General features: G+C 40.1%; 1 protein-coding gene across 9 annotated transcripts in view; it reads left to right on the top strand.

Moving 5' to 3' along the window:
* The window catches only part of tenm3 (teneurin transmembrane protein 3), a 294603-nt gene that overhangs the window by 117867 nt on the left and 149009 nt on the right, over positions 1 to 27727 (top strand). For all 9 annotated transcript variants that reach the window (XM_039800537.1, XM_039800527.1, XM_039800511.1 and 6 more), the window contains one exon: positions 10365 to 10632. In XM_039800537.1, coding sequence (XP_039656471.1) covers positions 10365 to 10632 — 268 coding nt within the window. The remainder of the gene's footprint in view (positions 1 to 10364; positions 10633 to 27727) is intronic.

The raw sequence follows: 27727 nt of genomic DNA, 5'->3' as shown, positions 1-27727 counted from the left end.
TCCTCCTGCTGACAGTGAAGGTATTGGAGGGTCTCACAGCTTTCAGGGAGTTCCCCCACTAGTTCAATCCTTTGTATTCTTGCCCCCTTTTCAAGGCCATATCGTACTTCCAATGTGCTGTTTGTATTCATAATAATAATAATAATAATAATAATAATACGGTTTGGTTGTAAGGTACCTCTCATAACATGTAGCTCAAAGTGGTCAAAGTGCACTGAGTTAAAAAGACAGGCAGGAAGATGAGACAAACAATACAAGAGGCAGCTGTGGCATAGGTGGTAGAGCGGTCCCCTACCGTGGTCCCCTATCGGAAGGTTGGTGGTTCGATCCAGGACCCTGCAGTCCCATGTCGGAGTGTCCTTGGGCAAGACACTGAACCCCGAATTGAAGTGTGTATCTGATGAGCAGGTGGCAACTTGTACAGCAGCCTCTGTCAAAAGTGTGTGAATGGTGAATGGTTCCTGTACTATGTAAAAGCGCTTTGAGGAGTCGTTAAGACTAAAAAAGTGCTATACAAATAAAGTCCATTTACAAAAATGCAATCAAAAGACAAAGTTGAATAATAACATCCACAGTCTAGGCTTTTTTTTCATATCTTCATAGAGAGCGATCCAAACCTTTAAAGCATAGTTCATGAACACTGCATCACTCTTTCTTTCTTGATGTGGTTGTGAGTGACCAGTTGGCCTCGGGAAGGGCTGGAGGCTACCAGAGAATCGGCTGTGAAGGCCAGCCCTAATTCGTTAAGAGCTCTAAAATATGAAGTGACTCAGAGCAGTTTACCCAGGACTAATATGATATACTCTTTTTTTTTTTTGTCTGGGTGGACATTTCTGAATAGGCTGAGGAAGACCATCCCAGTCTGCTTGAATATTAGTTTAGTATAGTAGTATAATTAGTCTGCCAGTATATTTTACAATTAAAAGGGGAATATAGGCAACAATATCGGTTGTTTATTCCTACCCTATAATACGATCCACAGGAGTGCTTTCTGTCCTCATAGCTGAACCAGAGAACGTAACAGTCTTTTTTTTTTTAAACATGTTGTTAACATTGTGAAACAGTCGCAGTTTGGTTATGTTTAGGCACAGAGACTACTTGGTTAAGTTTAGTTATATTTGGTTTGGGTTAAAACCAAATATGTGTGCATCTGTTACGTTAGTTCACTTCCAGTTGCGCACGTGACGCAGAACATGACAAAAAGTTACAGTTTACATTTTGCTGTTTACTTTTACACGGGCCTGGTCTCTTCTCTTGGGTCTAAGTCCTGTGTTTGTTTGATCCATCTACCACCCCCAACCTGTCACCTTAAGCAGAGTTTGGCACTGTAATACTTTGCCACATTACTTCCTGCTTTACTCCTGTCACAATTACTACTAGATGCATTATAAACACAAATATGTGTCGTAATTGCTGCTTGAACAAACAAATTGTAGCTTTAAAATGTAGCTTTAGTTTCAAATTTAGAGACACAAACGTAACTTCTTGTTGTCGTGTTTGATGCAGAAAGCAACGTGATGTCATGTTTTGCTGGTGTAGTGCATTATGCCTCATGAACGAGAAGAGTCTGAGTGGTAATTTCAGTCAGCCAGACACAATCCATGGCAGCTCATTTTTCTAAAAGTCTAGACCTGACCTTACTTAACAAGATTTATCTGCTGTATTGCCTTTTACTAAAACATTTTTTATTGAGCACAGTGATTACAATATGTCTGTGTGCGGATTAGTATGTGCTCTGTGCCCAATGCACACCTTTTACTTTCCATCACTTCTGGTTTTCATAGTCTAATTATGAACGGTTCATAAGAATTCATAATGTTACAAATTACATCATTACAGTGCTGGCGTGTTTTTATTTGTGGGAACAAAACTGTAAGCCTCTCGCACAGTGTTTTACCTCTTAAAACAGTAAACACAGCCTACGCTCTCTGTAATTTGGCATTGGCTAAAAACATATGTAATATGATTTGTATTTCTGATCTGTGTAGCGGTGTAAAACTGCGCCTATCTCAATGGAATTGGAACATCTCTGCACCCTCTGTCTCTCTTTTCCTGTGTTTTATTTTCTATCCTTTTTCCCCGTGTGGGTCATTGAGCAGAGAGGGGCACTCTCCACCTACATGCCCCACAAAGGCAGCCTGTGGCTGGGGAGAGAGGCCTTCCTTACTCCCCTCTCCTTGCTGGGAGTCCAGAGGTGGAATGAGTTTTCACGCTTCAAAAACCACAAGTCTTAACTCTTCTACTGACCTCTTTTACTGTGTTGATGAGCCTTTTACTTTTTCCCAGGATCTATTCTCTATTCTTTTTTTTTTCTCCCCGAAATCTCTCATTCCTACCCTCCCTGTCTGTTGCTCTTTCAGTCCACCTTGTTCTCTGTCCACCTCGTCTAAACTCTGTTGACCATTGTTGTTGATTCTGAAACTTTTAATTGACTTCTTGTGTCACCTCCTGTTCTTTCTATATCCTCTTTTCTTCTCACCTTGTTCAATTTTCTATCAGCAGTGATGGAGTTTAACACAAACCCTGACCCCTGGCTTCAATTGGCCTTAAAAAAAAAAGCAACAAAATCAAACACAACTTTTCAGAAAAAAAAGTTCTCCATGGCTCTATATTCCAAAGACATACATTGTGCTGTACATTTTCTTTTGTTAGAAAAGAGAGATACTTTTTTTTGAGTGTACACCAAATTCTGAGTTCAGTCAAAAAGAACAAAACTGGAAACACTGACAAGGGAAATGTATAATATTTGATTTGGTTTATGAGAGAGAGAGAGAGAGAGAGAGAGAGAGAGAGAGAAGGAAGGTAGTTATGCAGAGGGAGAATAAGTGCTGTACAAGAACAGAGAGAGCGATTGACATATAGACACCCATACATGGAGACAGAGAGTCATAGTGAAGCGTGTCATAGCTCTGCCTTTGACAAATAACCTCTTCCCTCAACCTCACTGCTCCACTGAGATGGAAATTTACTGTGCACACATCTGTCCATCACACTGAGAGAACTGTGTATGTGTGTGTGCTTGTGTGTGTGTATTCTGGAGTAAAATCATACCCTGAGGGTTCACACATTAGCTGCAAAACATTCGTCCTGCCATACTGTAACTACAGCATGGTCACTATGTACACACAGAACAGTTCCAGGAGGATCACAGAAGCATGACTGAGGCTTTCTGTTCCTTTTTTTTTCCTTCTTCTCTTCTTTCTTTCTTAAATGTCCTTTCAGCTCATCTTACAGTATATGTCTTCACTTGTTAATTCAAGCACACAGCAGAGTCCCTCTGGGAGGTAATTAAGCAATGAGAGGGAGTGAGACCATCTGATTTTGGCACTTTTGTGCTGTGGTATACCTATGACTAAAGGCAGAGTGCCTACAGAGCGACCACTGGACACCACAGTTAGATAATCATCTCATATTCAGATAATGGTTTTCCCAGTGGGATATCATTTTTGTATGACTGACATATAAAAGCGTGCTGGTAATCATCTGTTCCAAGACACCTCTAGGTGGAATGAGATTATTTAGATCCAAACTTGTAAGAAATGTTTTCTGATCAATGTCCATTAACAGTCCTGATGTCCCTGCAGCATTTCTTTTGTTTTGTTTTCATCCCACAGACGTATTAATATGTTCTGATATAGTTAGTTATATTTTATTATTGTCATCACCAGTGTTAAGTTGTTTCATTATTTTTTTGGTGACAAAACGTCTGGGTGAAAACACTGAAATAAAATAGAATGAATGGCAGTAATGGCTTTCTCATGTTTAATCAACAAGATGCCTGACAGATACTTGTGTTTTATAATCAGGGAATTGGAGCCCTAAAGTAGCTGGATCCATTCTTTTATTCCACACTGTGATTTGTTGTGGGGAGCTGACGCAGAAGGCTGCAGCCTCTCCACAACACTGATTGTGTGCATGGATTTTATTTAAACTGGGAGTTGGAATTAATTTTAAGATACCCTCTGTTAATGGATTTTGTTCTAAATTAATCTTGGTGGACGTGACCTCGCGTGTGTGTGTGTGTGTGTGTGTGTGTGTGTGTGTGTGTGTGTGTGTGTTACGATTACGATTACGTGGGGTGTTAACAATGTCTGTTCCAGCTTCCTATTGTTCAAAACTTTATCAAAAAAGGCCCATTGCCAAAGAGTTTACAAAAATTCTAATTTTAAGATAAAGTAACCTTTAATTGATGTAAAAGCAATATTCTCGATTGTACATCTGACAAATGCATCTTAAGAAAAGGTTTTTCTAAATACATTTTTAGAAGTATGGATATCACGAATCCTGCAAAATTTTGTAAGTATCTTTCTAGATGATATTATAGAAAACTATGTCAAACTGCATCTGACAATATTTACACTATACTGTAGCATCAGCGCCATGGGCAAATGTCAGGAATTTCATTTGTTTCTGAAATGTTTTATTTTTTAAATGAGAACCTTTGTTAAATTAATTGAGCTTGCATTCTTACTATCAGATAATTTATTAATTTGCCGTCGAGCCCACAGTGCTATTCTCCCCCTTTGCAAGACACATGAGTTCCATTCAGATGGCCCCAGTTTTCTGTATTTTACAGTGCACTGTAAAATACAATTGAATTGAATTGAATTGAATTGAGTTGTATTTTATAGTGCACTGTGTGGAGAAAATTAAACCTCCCATACATATGAAGGGAACTGGCTTTCCTCAACACGCAATGTCATCTCTTATCACTCCACCAATCTCACTGGTCTCGTCATTGATTTGCATAGCTTTATCTGTACTTCTTCAGGGTCTGTTGCCCTCGCCTTCTCTTCACTCGCTCTCATCTTTTTTCTGGATCTGGATATTTTCTTCAGCTGAAAAAAGACACACACGCTCCAAAGCAACTGAAAATCCAACGTGTATTGACGAAAAGCAGAGGTGTGTATGGGTGTGTGTGTGCGCGCGCGTGCCTGTGTGTGTGTGTGTTGTGTGTGTGTGTGTGTGTGTGTGTGTGTGTGTGCGCGCGTGCGTGTGCATATATGTGACCTGATTGCTTATTGTCCTGCAGGGATTGGGACTTGGCTGTAATAGACAGTTGTGTGTCTTATTTTGATTTTCAGCCCAAGGAGGATTTAACAATAAACAGTTTGCTCCTTTATTTTAGAACATGGATAAATTGATTTGAACTCAAGTAACTTACAATTTGTCCTATCATATAATAGTTATTTAAAATAAATGTGGAAGTGATATGAAGTCCATCCGTCTCACAGACCTAATTTATAGTTAAACAAACATATCTTCCGTGACAGAGCTGCAGAGGAGGAAGGAAGCTATTTTAATGACCATGTGAGTGGGTTCAGTAGGTAGAACCAAAACACCACAGGGGGTCTGAGTGCAAGTCACATAACTTTCATATTTGACTGGTAAAGATGAACCTGTGGCCATGATATTCACGATGCTGTGTTTTAATTGCCCATGAATGTTTTATTAACTTTATCCTCAACATATGCAGTTCATAATTCACTACAGATCAATTTCTCCTCCGTATACAGGACGGATAATTATTTGAGCTTAACTAGTTACTGTACCTGCGCATGTTATCAATAACTTGTTGTTTTGTTGTCGTTAGAAACTGTATGAGTTATGACTGTGGAAGCCATGACCAATGGCTGCCTTAACACTATAGAAATAGATCTTGGATGCAAATCAGACAAGAGACTATTTAGAGACTATGTCAATTTATTTTATGGCAAATGACGATTAATGACTTATGTCACACTTCGGGGCCATTTTCACAAAAATCCTGAAGGCTATAAGTAGCTCTGTACTGACTGATATAGGGAAAATCCTAAAAATAACGGCTGTGTCAGCTCTATTTTTAAAACTTCTAGGTTTTTTGAAGGGTAGTTCACGAAACAGAACATTTCTGTCTGTCAGCTGAAGACACACGCACACACACACACACACACACACACACACACACACACACACACACACACACACACACACACACACACACACACACACACACACATACATGCCATCTCTATACTCACATTCACAACAAAGAAAAAAGCTGGATTATTGGACATCTGTGTGTAGATGCTATACATGTGATGCAGGTCCAGGTAATCATCAGAAGACTAAGACATGTTTACCAACCAGAAAAAGCATCAACACACAGTTGCTTTTTGGTGTCAGTGTTCAGGCTGAGGCTGCTGTTTGAGACGCATCACAGACCCATTTGGATGTTACTTAGTGGGCAGGCTGTGTCCCTGCAGGCTGTGACTCTACATATAGTCTATATCTACGACCTTCCACTCCCGGGATTGCTCCATTGCTTCCAGAAATTCCCCCGGATGTCCTTCATTTGGCCGGATGTCCGTTACCCTCCGCTTTCTTTGTGATTACATTTTAAACTCTGGTGGATTTATGAGGACTAACTGCTCCTCAGATCTCTGTAGGGTAAATCCAGACAGCTACTTTTGAACGTACACATGCAGAGGCACCATGGCTCCGTCCGGCGCATAGCTCCGCCCAAGACGAGTGTGATTGGTTTAAAGTGCTCATATTATGCGTTTTGGCTTTTTCCTTTTCCTTTGTAGTGTTATATATATTTTTTGTGCATTTAATAGGTTTACAAAGTGAAAAAGCGCAAAATCTACCCCAAAGGGACTTACCATCTCCAACAGAAAACACTGTTCACCAACTGCTCCAAACAGCTCTATTGTAGTCCAGCCTTTACTTCAGAGACAGACGTGGTCACTTTGTAACACACGTTATAATGCTCACCTAGCTGCTAGCGTAGCACGCCCTCATGCTCTGCTTCTGACTGGCTAGTAGTCCTTACCTAGCTACTGCTCATGTGTGACTCCTAAGAAAGCTGGAACAGAAGTGAGATGCCTCACTCTGTATGGTGTTTTTTGAAAATTAAACCATTTAAACCTAATCTGGTACAACCTCTAAATACAATTATGAACCTAAAAACGAGCATAACATGAGCACTTGGCAATAGAAAGAAATGGCAATAAACCAGAGCACGTTTTTTTCTCTCATCCCGTAATGCTGTGTGGACTAGCCAGACCTTCCTCCGCGGCGCTGTGGAGGAAGGTCTGGTAATGTGAGACTGCTCTACATATAACCAGAATATTAGCTTCATCACAACATGAAAATGCACAGACCGCTAGCCATTTCATTGCTTTAAATTAGGTTTTCTTTCCTTACATGAAGACTGCTCACAGACACTCTCACAATAGTCTCCAACCAACCAATCACTGTGGGCTGAGTCAAACATCATCATCCTTAGAAATGTGTTTCTTATTCCTCTGTAAAAGTTGCTCTCAGCAGCGTTGTGTAGTGCTCTTAGATTAAATACGTAATACCTACTTAAAGTCATTCCTTTTTTGATATGCGTTTGATTAAAAAAACCGTTTCACTGCTTATTTCTGTTATCTAAGCATGAAAATGATTTTACAAAAATCACACGTTGAAACTGGGATTTGACTTTAATGTTTGTCTTGAATATAGAAGGCATGTGTCCCATACATTAGGATACTCATTACAGTAAAGGAGTTGGTCCATGCATGCATGCTGTCCCTTTTGCGTTACACAGTTTGGACTAACACACACAAGGACGTCATCGCTGTCGTCTCACTCGCTGAACAAATTGTGTATACCCAAATTTAACACTTTTTTAAAAGTATTTTGGGGGTAAAAGAATACAAATTCTGACATTAGGCTGAATAGAACCAGACGCATAGAGACCAGAGATACAGTATTTTGGAAGATCGAATGGGACATTGATCCTGACACACAAGTGAGCGATTGTTTTCTGCGGCATTAAGACTTTTTGTCTGTCAGCTAGGGCAATACATCTCCCTGCCTCCCTCTCATTGAGATTCATCCATCATTTTTTTTAGGCAAACAGTACCCAGAGTAATGTGCGTGTCTGTGTGTTGTTTTTCAGCATCTGAGTGAGTAAAAGGTGTTTAGATTTACATTTGCTATAATGACACACAGATGTAGACTTGTTAATGATGCCTGAACACTCATCCAGAAAATTCTGACTGTTTGTGTGTGTGTGTGTGTGTGTGTGTGTGTGTGTGTGTGTGTGTGTGTGTGTGTGTGTGTGTGTGTGTGGGGGGGGGGGGGGGGGGGGGGGGGTGTGGGTGTGTGTGTGTGTGTGTGTACTTTCAGCATTTAGCCTTGAAGGTTTGCATAAGTGAAGTAATTACTAAGTCGGCAAAACAGCATATGGAGAGAAAGAGAGGGAGAGGGAGGGGTGGAGCGAGCACAAACAAAAATCCCACCCTACTTCTCCTGCACATATCCCTCCTTTTCTCCTTTTGCTTTCTATTTGGGCATTGGAGAATGAATAACAGCAGGGCTGGGAAATGGAGACGTGGTGCTCTTTATGCAAATCAAATACCAGCATTGCCATTCATTTCCTTCAGAGCACCCTGAGGACAGAAAAGGAGCCAGAAAGCAATGGGGGGAAAAAAACAGCAGGGAAAAGTTGAAGCCAGGTCAACTTTAAACAAATATTTTTACAAAAACGAAGTGGGGTTTTGTGAAGGCCAATCACTGATCAGTATTCAGACTGGCTGGGCTGAGCTGAGTAAAGGATTGGGTCACAATCATCCCGGCCGTGACCGCAAGGAAATTTACATAGCGGTTAACATCCAAGCCCACAGTCAGCAAATGCTGGATTTGACAGCTACAAGCTTTTCTTCTTACATTTTTCTTAGATGATCTTTAGGAACAGCATGACATCAAGATTCAAGAAGTGTTTATCAGCAGATAGAGTCATTTCCATTGAATTTATTCATCACTGTAATACATTTGATTTAAATTTCATCTGACATTGACAGACTCTTCTAGTGGTTGTTTGCTGTGGGAAACAGCACATCAGGGCTACATAATATAACAGGAAGGAAATGTGTGTGAATTTAGAGGAAAACAGTAAAGGTTTGGAGTCAGTTAATAGACATATTCTCACTTAGAACAACCACTCACACAAAATTGGACATGTACACACACCGAACACTATATACAGACATATATAGAATTTTTTTTGACTTTGAATTTAATTTCATTGCCACCACCTATATAAAAAGTAAAGTTCTGCCATTGATCTTCCTCGGCATCTTCAATCTGTCCATCTGTTGCCTCAGGGCTGATATATTTAGAGGAGCTGTCTGACTCTAAGAAGTCACTGCTAAAGTCTCAACAGCTTGAACTGCTACAGGCACTGTAGTTAGATTTCTGCCAATTACAGCATCACAGATATTCACCGATATTCACATTTACTTGGATAACCAGTAAAAGTCTGTGATAGTCTTTCACAAGAATCAATTATATTTTCTTACAGATAAGACACTGTGTTTGATTGGATGATGATATGTGATCCGAAGTGGATATAATATAATATATATTGATTTGAGGGGACAGGTCCCCTGGTCCTTAAGGACAAACACTCTCCCTAAAACAAACAATAAACCGCGAAGTTACCAATGCCAGCTCTGTGACAAAACCTCAAAGGAACAAAACCTCCAAAATACAACCCTTCCAAAACCCACAAATTGCTTTTTTTGGCCTGGCAACGTGAGAGGCAGGCAAACTGACTTGACAAGCGAAGAATCTGCTCCTGTGTCTGTGTTAATATATATATATATATATATATATATATATATATATATATATATATATATATATATATATATATATATATATATAAAATAAAATATGTTTTCCCCACAGCACTAAACTGGATACGGATAAGTTGAAGTGTAATAGAGCTCGAGTGTGGTTCTGGAAGTAAAAATTCCATTAATTTTCCCCATAACACTGATTTTTAGCCATAATGTTTAAAGGTAGACTGACCACAATCTGTGAGATTGTGAAACGAAGGTTTATGCCTCTGTAGAAAACACAAGTCCCTATAATATCAACCTTGTTTTAAGAATAACATGTTTTATTCGCAATGTCATGGAGAAGTATTACATTACCTACAATCCTAAGCATAACAGCGACGTCTCTGATTGGTAAAGCTCGCTGTTACCATGGAAATGTTTACCGCACCCGGGAACCCACGAACGGCTATAGCGAGCTGCTACCATTGAAGTCTATGATCGTTTATGTACTCAGTCTTTTACCTTTGCCTTTTTGGCTGTTTTCAAAATTTTCTTTTGAGCCAAATCAAATGTTTAATGGTTAGGATTCATTTCGTAGCTGGTTAGCTTGGTTCCAGGCTTAAAACTCTTCATATAAGCATTTTATGAAACATCAATGGAGATATTGAATGAGAAAATCACTTCCATAACTGGAGGCGTATAAAAAGTGTGCGGTCACTCTATAAAAGCAGAACGAAACTAAACATGCTTCTTCTTTTTTGTTGACAGAGCAACCATCCAATCACCACGGCTCCAACCTGCCTCCAGTACCTCCGCCCCACCGCCAGCAGCCCTCAATAACAGCTCTCAACCAATCCCTGAGCTCCACGCACCACGCTGGCCAATCACTGAATTCTACGCGTCAGCTAACCCCTCCTACTGGAAGCCCGGCCCCTGTGGCCGGCCAATCACCAGCCGAGCTGCAGACCACGCCCCCCGAGAGCGTCCCGCTGCAAGACAGCTGGGTGCTGGGTAGCAATGTGCCTCTGGAAACAAGGTAAACTAATCTTGTCTTACTTTTCATCTGTCTATGCCATTTTTCTTCAGTATGTTCTGCACTAGCCCTTAACTTTGACACAAAAGAGCCATAGCTGTAGTCACCAGGGTCAGCATTACTGTTTATGGTGACAGTGACGATGGAGTGATGTTAGTCACTGGCGCTTAGTGGGGCTTTCCCTAAAATGGGAGGACCTGAATTTTGAAAACCAACACAAGTTTACTCAAGCAGCATACTTCACCTATACAGCCCGAATGATTATCCACCCTAACAAGACAAATATGAAAGTTAATGTTATGCCAAATCACAAACAAATGAAGGCTTAGTGTAACAGGTACCCAAACTGGAAACCAAGAGTCACAGCCAATTAAACTTTTTTTATCCTAAAAAGAAATACATAACATAAGGCATTAAATCCTTTGTTTTAAATTTGTCAATTTGTTTGGCCTGCTTGACTCACTCATGTTGGTGTCTCTTTTGTCATCAGGTTGTATAGTGAATGTAGTTACTTTTTAATAATGAGATGAGATAAGCAACAAGGCCAATCCTGATCTGGTCTCTTCCATTCTGACAAACATCATTTTGTGGTATGAAACTCTACTTAGAGTTTATTCCAATTTGAAGGGTCAATAAATAATTCCAAAGGTGTTAAAATCCATTACTCTAGAGGAGTATTAGTATCCAATAGTCAGACCTATCTCCACAGCACAGTGTCAGTGCTGAAGTATGCTTAACAGCGAAAGGAAGAGGCATTGATTGGTGCTTGACTATATGGCAAAGTGAAATGGACTGCCACCCCAAATGTGTTCGTATTGTGAGGGATGCCAATTTAAAAAATTTTGAAATGTGTGTGACATTCAGCCAACAAAGGCACTGAACTAACATGCTCTAGCTGATTATAAATGTGGTGGAATTTCCATCTTACGAACTCATGCTATAAAAACAGTGGTACCCCGTTCTCATTCAGGACATTGTCCAACATAACCTCATAACCTTCACATATGTAAAATGAGATGTGCTGCTCCTGAGTTTTTTCTTACTGTAACAATAAAGAAACTCTATGTAGAATGAAATTGTATGTATCATCTTTATATTGATTTCAAATCTCTCTGCAGAGAAGTCTCCCTGCAGTGGTAGTGGAGTGGAGGGACCAAAACCGAACGGCCCGCTGCTGGCTAGTTAGCTTGCTAATTCCACCCACCTAACCTGCCCTCATCCTACACTAGTTACAGAAAATTAGCCGGACAAAATTGTCACTTATCTGGCGATAGCAATGTGCTTTCCTACAATGTGACACGAGTGTGTAAATGAAACATTAAGTTGTTACATTTGACTAATTTTGTGGCGGTCCGACTGGCTAGTAAGCTAGCTTGCTTGATAGGGGGGCTAATTGTTTAGCGGTGCAGAGAGATGGAGATCTATTACAGTCTTTCTATTAAATTTCACTACTTTATTTTGTAGGTATGTAGAGATCTTTGTAGAGATCACAATAAATAAGCCTACACAAGTAGCTATGTATCTCTTTGTACATACGTTTGCCACCTTATGGACATAATGTACAAAATAGTTATTCCATTGTTCGAACATAACTGTTTTTTAGAGAATTCGAACGTTATTTTTTTTAGCAGTTTTGACAGCTCTATGTACTGGATTGATCAGATGCGATGAAAAATGAGAAGAGCCTTCTGTGTGCGCTCTTACAGTCGTTTGCTTACCTCACAGCTGAACAGCCAATCAGATAGATTGGCTATTCATGCCGACGACGGCCGACACGTGGCGACGGTGCGGGACACACACCGCACAAACTATGGCGACGGTCGCTCACTGTTGGCCCAACTTGGAGCGACGGCAGACGCTCACTTATGTGTGTCAGGGCCTTAAAGAGAGCAGCACAACTTAAAAAGTTATATTTTATTACTTTAAAGGACTGGAAAAGTGCACTCGCAGAGAGCTTTTACCAGAGATGTCATAAGCCTCACAAAGTCTTTAAGGGACAAAGTTTTTACATAAACAAATGTCTGGCAAAAAGAGGTGAGAGCGGCACAAGATGGAGGGGTGTGGTTATTAGTGGACATCATGTAATTGATATAACTTTAATCTGTTCCCTGCAATTCACAATCTCTTAAGGCAGACGGTGAATCCAAGTATACAGCTACTTTGTTGAATCGTTTTAGATTGCTAGTTTCCTAGACTTTTAGAGTTCTAATCGCAGTTTTCACCTTTCAGTGCATTCCGAGTCCAGTGTGTGTTTTCCTTTCAGCTGTGACAAAGATTTTATTGGATCATTTGAACCCTGAATCCCTGTTCACTGAACGATTTGTTGCTCTCTTTCTGTCTTTGTTGAAAACAAATTCCCCTCACAGTTTTCAGAATTTTTAACAATCACGGTTCTCTCTTACAGTGTCACATTATGCTGGCGACTGTAAAAAGGCCTTTTGCCCCCAAGCTGTCCACACACACACACAGACACAAACACACACACAAGCCCACGCACGCACATGCACACACACACACACACACACACACACACACACACACACACACACACACACACACACACACACACACACACACACACACACACAATTTATGTGAGCAGCCTTGACCCTCTGTTCACCGGACAATTTCCACTCCCTCTGTCACTCCTTCTTCCTTTCTCTGTCCTGCTCTCATTAATGTCTTTCACCCATAGAGAAAAGAAGAGTGACGGATTGATAGATGGAGAACTGTCTGCCTTTGTTACTCCCAACATTTGAGCTGTGTGTTTGTGTGTGTGTGTGTGTGTGTGTGTGTATGTGTGTTTTGGGACAGCCAAACCATGAACCCTGGTGTAGTTTTATATTCTTATAAAAGCCTAGTACACATACATGCATTGCACGTGCGCGCGCACACACACACACACACACACACACACACACACACACGCACACACACACACAATTTATGAGGGAACTTTAACCTTGACCTTTAATTCACCAGACAATTTGTAGCCAACTCTTTTTTTCCAGTCTTCTTCTGTCTTGCTCTTATTTTGTCTCATTCCCTGAGAGAAAAAAAAGAGGATGCTGATAGATTGATAGAGGGGGGGATGTCTGTATCTAAGATCAGAAGTGTGTGTGAGTTGGAGAAGGTTTGAGCCTTTGGGACAGCCAAACCATGTCCCTGGCTCAGCTTCATATTCATAAAGGCTAATACACACACACACACACACACACACACACACACACACACACACACGCACACACACAAGTTCAGAGCATTGTCTTTCAAAACTGAGCCCACCCCCACTGAAAAGAAAGACCCTGTGAGTGTGGTATGAGGGTGTGTACGAAATAGTACGTCTCACCCTCTCTCTCTCTCTCTCTCTCTCTCTCTCTCTCTCTCTCTCTCGCTCTCTCTCTTTTCACTCACACACACACGTTCAGACAGACTTGGAGATTAAACAACTTGCAAGGCCTTTAGGAGACGGTGTAAGAAAAACTATGAGCTTGCGGGTGGAACTGAAAAATAAATGCTGTGTGACCTGGAGGCACTCCCTGAATGGTAAATCATACACATTCAGTCAGCACTCCAATCCAACATCTTCAAAGCTGAATGTAGTGGACAGCTTGGTTGGTCCATTCTTCATACTGTCAGTTTCTTGCCGAAAAAAAAGTCTGACTTTTAGGGCTACATGTTTTGAAACCAGTAAGCTACCTCCCCTTACAGTACCTCAGCATTTCCTGTCCTACTAACTATACAAACAAAAACATAACATAAATGTACAGACTGAATGTAGAATGCTAATTATATTTTATTTAAATTTTGTATCGCATGATGATCTCAGTGTTTCATTTCATAGATAGAGGTGCTTACAGATCACTACAATAACTATAATAAAGGGCATGAGGTTGCTTTGAAGCACTTCACATAGAATAGTGTCAAAATAGACTTGAGGATGAATCTGTATTATCTCCTCCTTTGTAAGATAGTTGATGAATATGACCAATATGACTCCAACAGTCATATGTGGATATATGACTGTTGGAGTCACATTGGTGCCACTGTTACTCGTTACCATCCACGGTAACGAGTAACAGAGCATAAAGTGTCTAATGACTATATTCATAGGCAGCACCAGGGGCAGCCTTATGGGGCTTGAGCCCAGAGTTTAAGTACCAATGTTTTTTAGATGGAGTAGTCAGACCGAAGCGGAAGACAGAGCCCCTCTGTGTCCCACATCTGGTCTTTGTGCTCAGCGTGTCAGTGGAGCACCAGCAGGGGGAGTTTCCTTTCATGTTCTGAAAGTTAAGTTAAGTTACTGCGGATCTATAGCCTGGAAATCCAGACCCAAATCCGAAAGATTAAGGGTCTGGCATTGAGTAATGAAAATGGCCCAACTCGAGGGGCGGCACCAAGCATGCATTTGAAAATCTCACTGCACGCAATTGGATAAGACTAGGACCAATCACAACAACACGCGGGGTGACGTATCCAGAGCCCCATACGCTTAGCTACCAGCGGAGCTAACTGGTAGATTAAACTGTTGTCATCTGTTTAACTCGCCTCTGGCCCACCTATATCAGATACCGATGTGATTGGTACAGCTTGGCTACAAGGGCATAGTTAATGAGCATCATTACTGAATGCCAGAGTGACTCGCTGAGCAAATTCAAATTGTGCTCTCACAAGAATTCTATATTTCCAGGGTAGCGGATAAACATGATCTGCAGTAAAAATGCTCTGCGCTGGCTTTGCCATTTTTTTATTATGGGGAGAGTGGTGGAGACAACTCGGGCGAAGCACTACCCTTGGCAGGTTGCTCAAAATTGCCGGAAGCTCTGCGCTCAAAGTTCTAATTATTTCAACGTTGACCTTGTTGCCGCTGACCAAGGCGCAACCATGAAAGGCAGCAGCCAGTGATGACGTATACGCTTAAGAGCCAGGACTAATCTCTGCGGCTTATCTCGCGGTTTTACCCCTGATAATGTGTAGGCGACTTCAGGCCACCAAAATGAAGCAAGTAAAGTAAATACAAAGTGTACATCTACATTTACTCAGAATAAAGTTGTAAAAGCTTTAAAGTGCCCATATTATGAAAAAAAATCAGTTTTTCTAGGATTTGGGGTGTTATTTTGTGTCTCTGGTGCTTCCACACGCATACAAACTTGGAAAAAAACATCTGTGCAGACTGATTGTAAAACATAAGTCACTGCCATCCACGTTTTTTCTGCCCGGTCTGAGTCCAACCTGCAGACATACTGACTTGCCCTCTGCCCCGGGTCCCAAATAACTGATTAGAACCGTTTACAGATTAGCTCCTAATTCAGATATGCAGTGGCTGGATGGAGAATTTTGTTGTTTGACATAAAATGTGTCTGTTGCAAAATGTAGTCAGATTATCAGCCTAGGATGAGTTTTTATACATTGTTTATAAATATGGCTACGTTTTAACATGTTTTACATGTGTTAAAGGAGGCAAATGTTTTTGCCAAAAGAGCTGCCTAAACCTGAGTAGTGTTGAGATGAGTGATATTGTGATTAGGGCTGCACGATTATGGCCAAAATGATAATCACGATTATTTTGATCAATATTGAGATCACGATTAATTTTCACGATGATTTGTTGATTTTAACCAAAACAAATTTTATTGTCACATAGGCTAATTATAACTGCTTTTACATCCATATTGTGCTACATTCCTCCTTTGTTGAAGGATACTATGAAGCAGTATGCCATTTCAGCTGTTGTGGGACCGTTTTCCACACATGCGCATTTGTCGTGAAAAGATACAGGCAACGCAATTTTCTGTTCACGTTAACGGCGCACGTTTAAAATCCAGTGCCAATATGGCACCAGTGCCCGGTATCTACCGGACGAAATAGCAACGCGGATTACGGTGCCACTTAAATGTCTGTGTTGCGCTCTGATGCTCCAAAACAGACGTTAGAGGCAACAGAAACATTGCTGCATGTCACGCTAGTAAACACTAATAACACGTTACACAGCAGGTAACGTTAGCCTACCATTAGCTAGCTACAGTAACTAATAACACGTTACACAGCAGGTAACGTTAGCCTACCATTAGCTAGCTACAGTAAACACTAATAACACTTTATACAGTTGGTAACGTTAGCCTACCGTTAGCTACAGTAGTAACTGGATTAAACACAGCTAAAATGCTGATTGCTAAATGGTGTAGTGTGACTGTATTTTACTGGAGAGGATTCCAACAGCAGGACAGCCAACAGTCTGCCGCTAAAGCTATGAGCTAACAGACACAAACTAGCACTATGGTCACTGCTGTTGTCTGAAAAACAACACCGACGGGACAAAAATGTTGCGTTTACTGGTAATCTGGTAAACCTCGGGACCAACTTATGACCTACTGCTATCTGTTGTGGAATTTTCCTCACGTTACTCTGTCCTCTGTGACTGTCTACATCTAGAAACTAAGCTGTGCGGTGCAGGGAACAACTCTGATTGGCTCATTAGACACGTGATCAGACAATGGTTTACAGAGCTTTGAAAAAAAAAAACTTTGATACAGAGCATTCTATGAATGGATTGAATCATTTTAAATATTGCATGATCACATGAATTTGATCGTGAGAAGCCAAAATCGTGATCGTGATTAAAATTTGATTAATTGTGACTAATTGTGAGAGCTGTATAGTAACGAAGTAGAACTACTTCACTACTATACTTATGCTGCGTTCCAGGCAACCCGTAACTCGGGTTTTCACAACCTTCTACCCGTGAAAGTGTCCTGGAACGGCAGTCAAACCCGTAACTTACTACTCGTGAACTCGTACCAGATCGTTGTACTCCCAGTTACAGTTTTTGACATCACACACACATAAACAACAATGACGACCCCCGTTGATGCTGTACAGACGCCGTTAATTAACAGTGATAAGTAGTAATAAATAGACATAAATAGGCAACATAAAGTAACCTAGATAGCTAACGTCAACGTTAGGTAGCCGCTAGCTAACGCTAGCTAGAAGGGTTTGTGGTGACTTTGCCTGGAATGCTACCAAGCCGTGAGTCGTGACTTGAAGTCATAACTTACGGGCTAAAAACTGTGTCTGGAATGCAGCATTAAGTACTAAAAGGCTGTATCTGTACTCTACTGGAGTATTATTTTTTTCTCCTACTTCCACTTTTACTTGAGTACATGTTTTCGATGAGTTTAATACTTTTACTCCGATAGATTTTTTATGTGCTGCATCGTTACTCGTTACTGTTGTGAATTCCTCATGCTACGGAGACTGTGTAGGTTACAGTGTGTGTAGTTACGGCTACGTAAGTTACGTACGAAATCCCAGAGATCGCGTCGTGTTCCTTTTCATTACGGTCGCCTGTTCAGAAGTCAGAGACGATGTAAGTTTGTACTCTTTCTATTTAGTTATTGTTGCAGCAGATTAAGCTAGTCCTGAGTTGTTTCAGTCTGCAGTGAGTACTGAATGTTTGCAATTATGACTAGTCGAAAAACGAGCACCGTGCAAATGAGTCTGAGATTCCCATACTGTCTATGGAGATTCCACATTGCACGGCGTTCGACTAGTCATGACTGGTTTCCAAGATGGCTCCCGCAAGTAAACATGCATGCGACTGTCTTTATAATCTATCTTTTTAATAAACTATCTGTACTCTTACAATGTTGTCAATGCTTCGGTTCACATTTAGGGACCCTAATTATGCCAACGTTATGGTGTGGTGATATTTCGAGCCTTTTTAGTGGTATTAAATAACGATTTAATTTGAGTGTCCCCATGCCCCAAATACTAGCATTGTAAGCTAACCAGCGGTCCGTGGTAGCCTCGTCAAAGCTCCAAACTCATTAAATTAGTATGAAAACATGTCCCAGAGAGCGACAGAGTGGGTACACATCAGTTAATAACCCCTAGGTTCGTTTTGCGCCGGAATTGTCCTTTAAGTGGGGTGCTTAAAGAGCACTTCAACTTCTACTCAAGTCACTTTTTTGATAGAGCACTTGTACTTTTACTCAAGCATGGGTCTCTAGAACTTTATACACCTCTGATCCCTCTGTAGTTAATGAGCTCCCCATACCTGTGCCATGCTGAGTGACCATGATCAGAACAAGTGCTGCAGGCAAGATGTCAACAGTTCAACAGGGAAAAGAAAAGCATATACTTTCAGATGTACCCAGGGGTTAAAGTGGGATATGGGAGGTGGGGGGACACTAAGATCCGAGGGGAGATTCTCAAACTTAACACTTTAAAGTTTCTTACTACTTTAAAGTGGGCAGTGGTGGGCCTAAAGGTTAGAGCAGCGAGCTTGTGACCGGGAGGTTGTCGGTTCAATCCCCAGACCGACAGGATAAAAAAATCTGGGTGGGGAAAGTGAAAGAACAGCGCTTGTCCCTCCCTCATTACCACCACTGAGGTGGTAATGACAGTGGAGCTGCTCAGTGGCCAGCAGATCATACTGTGGTTGTACTGGGCAGCTTCCAGGTATGAATGTGGAACTGTGTGAATGTGACAGGTCATCGTTGCAAATGAGAAGTTGTTCTCAATTGACTTACCTGGATAAATAAAGGTTAAAAAAATAAAATAAATAAAAGTCTCTATCCACTACACAGCACTTAAAGAAAACTCAATTTTGAAGCTGTTACTCCCAATATTTCACATATTATAAGGAGCAATTGCCAGGAGTTGAGCTTTCATTAAAACCAAATGACTGGTGTGTTAACTGCATGCCAAATCAATTAGAGCACCTGAGGTGATGACAAGCACTTAAAAGGCTATTTGTCAAGTCCGACCATAGAGTTATGTGTATAAAGAGAGTCTGACGCAGTCAGTCACATAAAACACACCGTGGCTACATTCACTTCCAGCTAACTTCATGGAGAACAATGAGGGCAGAACAGCATCACCGATCTGTTTAAACTGAATACTCTCTGGTCCAGCTCAGCTGAAAACGGCAGATCTGCAGCACATTACCGCATCGATAACCTGTTCAACTGACAAGCTTAGATAGTTGTTCCGACTGTCCTGCTATTATTACAGACGTGTGATCACATGTATCAAATCTACAGTCAATATGTAATCAGTTTTGGGGGAATTACTGGAATTGTTGGGTCTTTGTAAATTAAAGAGTGTGGTCTAGACCTACTCTATTTGTAAAGTGTTTTGAGATAACTCTTGTTATGATTTGATACTATGAATTGAATTGAATTGAATTGAATTGAATTAAAACTGCATCATGAACTTCAGAGTTTGAGAGTTTGACACAGTGACTGGACCAGACCTGATGTAAAGATCAATATCATCCCCACACACCAGTCTAAGCCAGCTTTGTCCTGTTCAAACACTGGCTGTCTCTCTCTTCAACATTCCTGTCAGCTGACATGGTATCAGATAGACCTGTGTGTGTGTGTGTGTGTGTGTGTGTGTGTGTGTGTGTGTGTGTGTGTGTGTGTGTGTGTGTGTGTGTGTGTGTGTGTGTGTGTGTGTGTGTGTGTGTGTTTTTGACACAGCCAGGGTATCATATAGACTCTAGAGTTAATCTTCGCAGACAAAACACTCACCAACTGCTACATACCTTTACCCTATATACTGTTCTCTCTGACCCTCCTTTTTACACCCATTCACACACAGAGACACACATTAACACACACACACTACATGATACCATGACTGTGTCTCTCTCGTCCCCGCTCCCACCCTTTTAACGCAGACTCCAAGCATGTGTTTCTGACTATGAGCAAACTGGCAAATACAAGAGAATAAACCCTGGAGTGCTTAGAATAACATAGGCACATAACACAGAGTTAATTTGCAAAAAAGGATACAGGCCATTCTTAAAATGAATAAACCAACACCAGTTTGATTGATATTCCTTTGAGTACACACTACAAAAACATGATTCATGAAGGGAGAGGGAAGAGAGAGAGAGAGAGAGAGAGAGAGAGAGAGAGAGAGAGAGATGCAGAGAGATATTCTTAAAACAACCCAACACCAGTTTCACTGATATTTCCTGGCTAGCACAAAGATAACATGATTTAGGGAGTTAAACAAAGCAGAGATATCTGTTTTTGCAAATGAACCCTTCTTACACATTCACAGACTTGGAGACAAACACTTCTCTAGATTGCATGCCAAATACATTTGCCAGACTCACAGATAGTCTTTGAAATCGTTCTCTCCTTTCACTTTCTACAAAACTCCCGTGACTCTCTTTATAGCTCCTTCCCCTTTTTTCATCCTCCTCTCCCTTTCCTCTTCTTTTCCCTTTTTTCCTGTTTATCCTACTTCTTCTCTCTTCTCAACTATCCTCTGCCCCATTCTCTCCTGTGTTTCCTCTCTAATTTGTTCATGTTAAATTACTGCTCTGCTTATGTGTGTGGAGTGATTGTACGTTTAATGCTTACACTGCGGGAGGTGAAGTTGTGCCTCATACCAGCTCCTTTGCGTATGTGATGTTGAGTGAGAAATGGCTCCATGTTATCACTTAATCTGACACCTCTTTGAGTGGTAGTAGACATTTGTTTTCTTTTTTGCAAAATTGCAAATGTATAGCCTACTCATCAGTTACTTTGCTAGAGGACCATGCACTGCTTCATACTCATTCCTGATACCAGAATAATGGAGTTATGCAATACCAAAAAAGCGATACTCAATACCTCTTTTAATATCAATGCAAAAAGGGAAAAAGTCATAATAGTCAGTAAAAAATTATAATTAACAGAAATGGTATTGTTTTAAACACATGGTATCAAAAGTTTATGTAACCTTACTCCACACATGGCTCCAACAGGACAAATAGAAAAAAACACTCCAAATCTGTCCTTCCTTTTCATTATGACAATCACCCTGCAAAAGGAGCTGCCTTAACCTAGTGTTAACCCTTGTGTTGTCCTCGGGTCCAATTTGACCCGTTTTCAAAGTTTTTTATATCAGAAATATGGGTTTCTTTCATTCAAATTGCCCAAACATAACTTGGATGCATATGTGCGTTGTATGGAAGCCATACAACGTTCTTCGCAGGTAAAACTAATAATTACTTCCATTGAATTTGGGTGTTTTATTAAATTTTATAGTATTTAAAAAAAGAAAATGTGTAAAGGGTTTTAAAACAGTATCCTGACTAAACTTTAACATAAACCAGTCTGTGATTATCCACTCAACATCCTCTGACTTTAACTATTAGTCAAAATAATTCATCATTTCTGCTTTTTTTAACTCAAAAATTGTCATTTAGGTTTGTTGACCATGGAAAAAAAAAATGTTTAAAACAGCATCAAAAGCATACTAAAATGTTGGAAAAAGCACAAAATAAAAATAATTTTCAATTTAGACCCGGAAGGACGACAAGTTAGTGGTCGACGGGAAGACAGCGGGAGGGTGAGGGTCCAACTTGACTTTTTATACCAAAAAGTTTATCTTCTCCATATGGAATACAATAATTGATGGAATATCATACATCTATTATATAGTGATGGAAATACATAAATTTGGCTTCCAGTATATTGGCATCACACAGATACAATATTTCTCACTATGCTCCACATCCCACAGACTCATTTACATGTATTTAAGAATCTGGGGTGATGCTCTCTAGAGAAAAATACAAATATCTTGAAAATAAAATTTGATTTGAAAAATGATTATGCAGACTTCATGTTTACTACATGTATCCAGGGAAAGAGGATTGAGCACTTGTACAGCCTAGAATGTTTAAAATGCAAATTATACTTTCAAAGATGATAGAAGACAAAATATCAAATACATTTCTTTTTTTTGGCTGAAATGTGAAGCACTGACACAGATATAATTTCAGATCCACTTGTAGCTACAACTTTAGTTTTTAGTGACAGAACATACAACAGTTGCAGAGAGAGACGCAGAGAGAGAGACTACTGAGGTATTGTTGGAATTGTTGGGGCTTTGTAAATTATAGAGTGTGGTCTAGACCTACTCTATCTGTAAAGTGTCTCGAGATAACTTATGTTATGATTTGATACTATAAATAAAATTGAATTGAATTGAATTGAAATTGTATTGAATTGAATTGTTATGGGCATATATTGGGTACTTAGAAGATGACAGCAGGAGAGAATGGGGTGAGACCTATTTTATACAGTCTGGGGGTGGGACATGACAGGAGAGTGTGAATGTCCTCATTTAGAGGTGGTAATCCATCCATTGACACACACACACACACACACACACACACACACAGAACCATGTGCAAGCACTTGTGTCAAGGGATACCCTACACAACTGGTCACTGGATTGAGCAGGTGTTGATCGTCAATCTTTCTCTTACTCTGTCTCTCTCTCACACACACACACACACAGACACACACACACACACACACACTCTTCATGGTTGGAAGAAAGAGTAATTTGTCATTCATAAAAATGGCCAGTTATTTGGTACATTTAAAGAGTGACTAATTGAAAATTTGGGATCTTAAGGGAAACTTTTAAGGTTCAAGTGTCTGACCTAATGAGCCTATAAAGCCTATAAATTGAGTGCTGGAATGAAGATGTACTGTGAAAAGAGTATGGCAATAGTGACCTTTGCTGTAATGTCTAATACAAAACTAAGCACAATGCTAATTATTAATGTTTATTGTTTTATCATTTTTAATTACTGTAACATGTCTATATATTTTTTTATAAATCTTAAAGAAATATTTTCTTCAGCAGTGTATGCTACAAATGTAGTAAGCATACATTTAACTAAACTCATGTCCTTAGTTTTCTTTTATGTTTCTGCTGCACAAATGTCCTTTGCATCCAAATAAACCTGAAGGTATCTTCAATAGCATCTTGTCACCACTAAAGGGATGATTTCTTTATAAATATATTTAATTCATTTATTTTTATTTCTTGCCACTACATTGTTAGCTTCAGACAGAGATGGGGACTCGAGTTTGAGACTGGACTCGAGTCGCACACACAGTGACTTCAGACTTGACTTGGGACTCGTCCTCAAAAGACTTTAGACTCGACTCAGACTCGAGATGAGGGACTAGTGAACAATCTTCATTTTTAGGAAACGTATCATGAATGTAACTCCCCTCCCTGTGCAGTTTGGCTATAAAAGACATCATACAACAAGGCTCAAACAAAAGAAGCGGTGAATGCAAAATATGTGGACTCTAGCTCAGAGACTTAAGACTAGTCTATATCCACGACGTTCCACTTCAGCGATCTTTCCGTTGCCGCCGGATATTCCGCCAGATCTTTTCGGCCGGATGTCTGCTTTCTTTGTGTTGGAATTTTAAACTCTGGTGGATTTATGAGGACTAAGGTTAAGTCTTTAGGGTAAATCCAGACAGCTAGCCAGACTATCTGTCCAATCTGAGTTTTCTCTCGCACGACTAAAACAACTTTTGAACATGCACATGTTCCACCAAACTTCCCAAGGCTATTTTGCAGCGACTCTGTCCAGCGCATAGCGCCACCCATGATGATTGTGATTGAGTTAAAGAAATGCCAATACACCAGAGCTAATTTTTCTCCCATCCCGGGAATGCGGTGTGGACTAGCCAGACCCTCCTTTACAGCGCTGTGGAGGAAGGTCTGGCAACGCAAGACTACTTAAGACTCGACTTGGACTCTAGCTCAGAGACTTGTGAGCATCTCTGGCTTCAGAAAGGATGATACTTCTGGATCATATTTATTTTAGGTAGATATAGAATATGTTCTTTTGGCAGATCGATCTAAAAGCACACCTTTGATAACCACGTAATTTAAAACCAATAGCAATAACAGTTAGTAATGAGGAGTAACATTACCAACTTTTTCCTCGTTCCTGCTGGACTTTGGGAACCGCTCACTTACCTTTTAGGATTCTGTTGGAGATGTTCCCGCCAACACCTTTAAGACCCTAAAAAAAATTACAATTTAAGGAAATCTAAAGGAAAAAAAACAGCAGATTGATAACACTGTGGGCAGGCTTCTTATGCTCTCTGAAGTCCCAGTCTCTATTAAAAATGCAATCAAATTTGGCGAGTAGGGGCAGATACTAGCAGCGTTTTTACATTTAATACATACAAATAAAAACAAGTCCCAAACATACCTCAGAATGCATTAAATAATATCCCCACATGCATTACTCCACAACAATAATGCAAAAAATATGAATAAACAAATACAATAAAGTCTAGTGATTAACATTTCAATAATAAATGGTATGGTACTCTGTAAACTCTCTGTTCTCTCGACAGGACATAACGTACAATGGCCATTTACTAGACACAAATCAGAGGCACCCATTTGTATAGGTATGTGTTGGTGTTTGCATGATTTCAAGCATGGGGAGAAAGAGCAATTAAATGGTTAAATGTAAATGAAATGATCCTTTTATCCCACACACTGTGGTTGTGTGTGTGGGGGAATGTATGGAGAAAGCTTCTGTTCAGTGTCTATTGTCACAGTGTTAGACATGCAGGATCATTTAGTATCCACACATTAGTTACAGTCATTTTCTTTCCGAGGATCCGTAACCTGTCTGTGTTCTCGCTTTTGTTACATTATGTCACACTGAAACACACACACACACAACCTCAGCCTTGTGTCGCTCCTATTGTCAAAGACACTTAATAGCCCCAGTGTAAATAGTGTTAATGTAATGTAAATGCATGTTGTAGAATAGTGCATTGCAGGGGCTGCTATTATCAGCGGACTACCAGATTAGTTATGGTTGACAACTTGTTACTGTCAACTAAGCACACTGTGGTTACAGTCATTTTACACTTGATTATCCTCACTGTGTCTGTCCCAGTCCTGGTACTGTATGTGTCCCAAATTCATCAAAGTTCACTATTTACATTTTCACATTTGAAATGACACTCATGTGATTTATATAGAGTATTAGCAAACTGTAATTCTTCTTAATGACAGATTTAGTAAAGAACTACGGAAGAGAATTAGGGCCACATGTGAAACAATGGATATGAGTTCTGAGTTTTAAAAAAAATGTCAGAATTTGGAGATTAAAGTCAGAATCCTGACTTTATTCTCAGAATTCTGAGATTAAAGTTCTGACTAATTCAGAATTTTGACCTGTTTTTTAAGTATAACATTTTTTAAGCAAAAAATAATCTGAATTCTATGAATAAAGTCAGAATTCTGACTTTATCCTCAGAATTCCGTTTTTTTTTCTTAGAATTCTGACTTTATTTTCATAATTTAACTTTAAACTCATAACTCAGTCAATTTTTTTCACATGTGGTGCTAATGCTCTTCCATAAAAAAACAATCTGAGTCCTGTCCCTGTAGTTTTAGCTAAGCGTTATGAATGTGCCTGTGTTTCTGCTGTAGTAATGAACACAAGAAGGAACTGCTGAATATGACCATCAATCCATAATGAATTCCATCATGCTCAACTTTCCAACCATGACAAACTGCAGACTATCAGATGTCAACATAATGTCCGTCTACCCATAACCCCTTCTGTTTTGGCTCATTTTCTGTGGTTGGTTTGAATTACATTTGCAGCTGTATTTTCTGATATCTAGTTTATTGGTATCACAATTTTCCATGGGCTTTTTCAAGGTTTCAGCCTCACAACCCAAGATAATTACAACTTCATAATTAATTGCTGTCAAAGTGATGTTGGTGATAAAAGGCAGGAAGTGGTGGCAGCATAAATAGAAAAACAGAAATCAAAGCAAGAATAAAATCATTTTAGATTCTCCAGAGAGAAATTTGGTTGATATCAGTGACAGCTTTTTCTGACACAACAAGCTTTTTGAGTTTTTGTAAAATTGAGTTTTCTCAGTTTTCTTTTTTATGTATGAACTTACTAAAAATACAAAGCTTTACATTTCTAAATAACCATTTAATGTCCATCACCATCTGACATGTCTCTCTCTTCCTGTGTGTGTGTGTGTGTGTGTGTGTGTGTGTATGTGTGTGTGCGTGCGTGCGCGCGTGCGTGCGTGCGTGTGTGTAATCTAGTGGCCACGCCTGGCCTATGTGTCTCGTCCTTTCTTACTCTAAGTGAAAGCATAATAAAATGTGACTTTTCATTCACACTTCCACAGAGGGATGAGGCAGTTTAATATGGTGATAAATAATGAAGTGGCAGTCATAAAAATGTATTCATGCATGCGCGCACGTACACGCACACACACACACACACACACATACACACACACACACACACACACACACAGAAGACAGCACACATCCAAGCACAAACAAATATACCTCCCCTTCAGTGCAACAAGTCTTTATCAGTAGTTCAGTAGTTTCAACAACATTTTGTTATTTCTTACAAACCACTCGCTTGGAACCTTATCAGCCAGTTTAATGGGCATCATCAGTTGTTTATCACTACCATAGATGTGAGGTGGTAGGCCCTACTCTACCTCCTAGTTGGCTTAGCAGGCTGGTAGCATTGATTGGTAAGCTGAATCCCCTATACACGGTAACATTAGACGCTCAGAACACATGATATTAAAAGACAGAAACGCTGCGTAAGGAGGAAGCTCGGGGTGGTGGATGGTTGTGCCAATATTGACTTCTTTTTTTTAAGATCATTTTTTGGGGACATTTTAGGCCTTTATTACACAGGACAGCTGGAGATGTGAAAGGGGAGGGAGAGGGGGAATGACATGCAGCAAAGGGCCGCAGGTCGGAATTGAACGTACACATGCGCATACGTACACGTGTTCCATCTAAACAAGTTCCTTCCCGAGGCTATTTTGCAGCGGCAATGGGGCTCCGTGCGGCACTTAGCGCCGCCCATGACGATTGTGATTGGTTTAAAAAAAATGCCAATACACCAGAGCACGTTTCTCTCCCATCCCGGAATGCTGTGTAGACTAGCCAGACCCTCCACCGCAGCGCTGTGGAGGAAGGTCTGGAAATGCGAGATTATGATGATGATAACGGCCTTCTCAACCTAGTAGTAGGTGTAGCAGGCCCCCTTCTAACCCATATCTATGAGGCTGATTAGCCATTGAATGGAGTGATACTATTCAAAATGAATAGACAGTCTATAACAATTCAATTTCAATTTTATTTTCAATAACACTGCTGAGATTTAGTGAAGAGCCAAACAAAACAACTTACTGTACAAGCTGAATAAAATGTCTGAGAAAAACAATGATGTGGGAAGAATTGA

Source organism: Perca fluviatilis, chromosome 1 (genome assembly GCF_010015445.1).
Source record: "Perca fluviatilis chromosome 1, GENO_Pfluv_1.0, whole genome shotgun sequence".
NCBI classification, from domain to species: Eukaryota; Metazoa; Chordata; class Actinopteri; order Perciformes; family Percidae; genus Perca; species Perca fluviatilis.
Note: the sequence above shows the minus strand (reverse complement) of the source record. Positions and strands in the feature narration are given on the sequence as shown.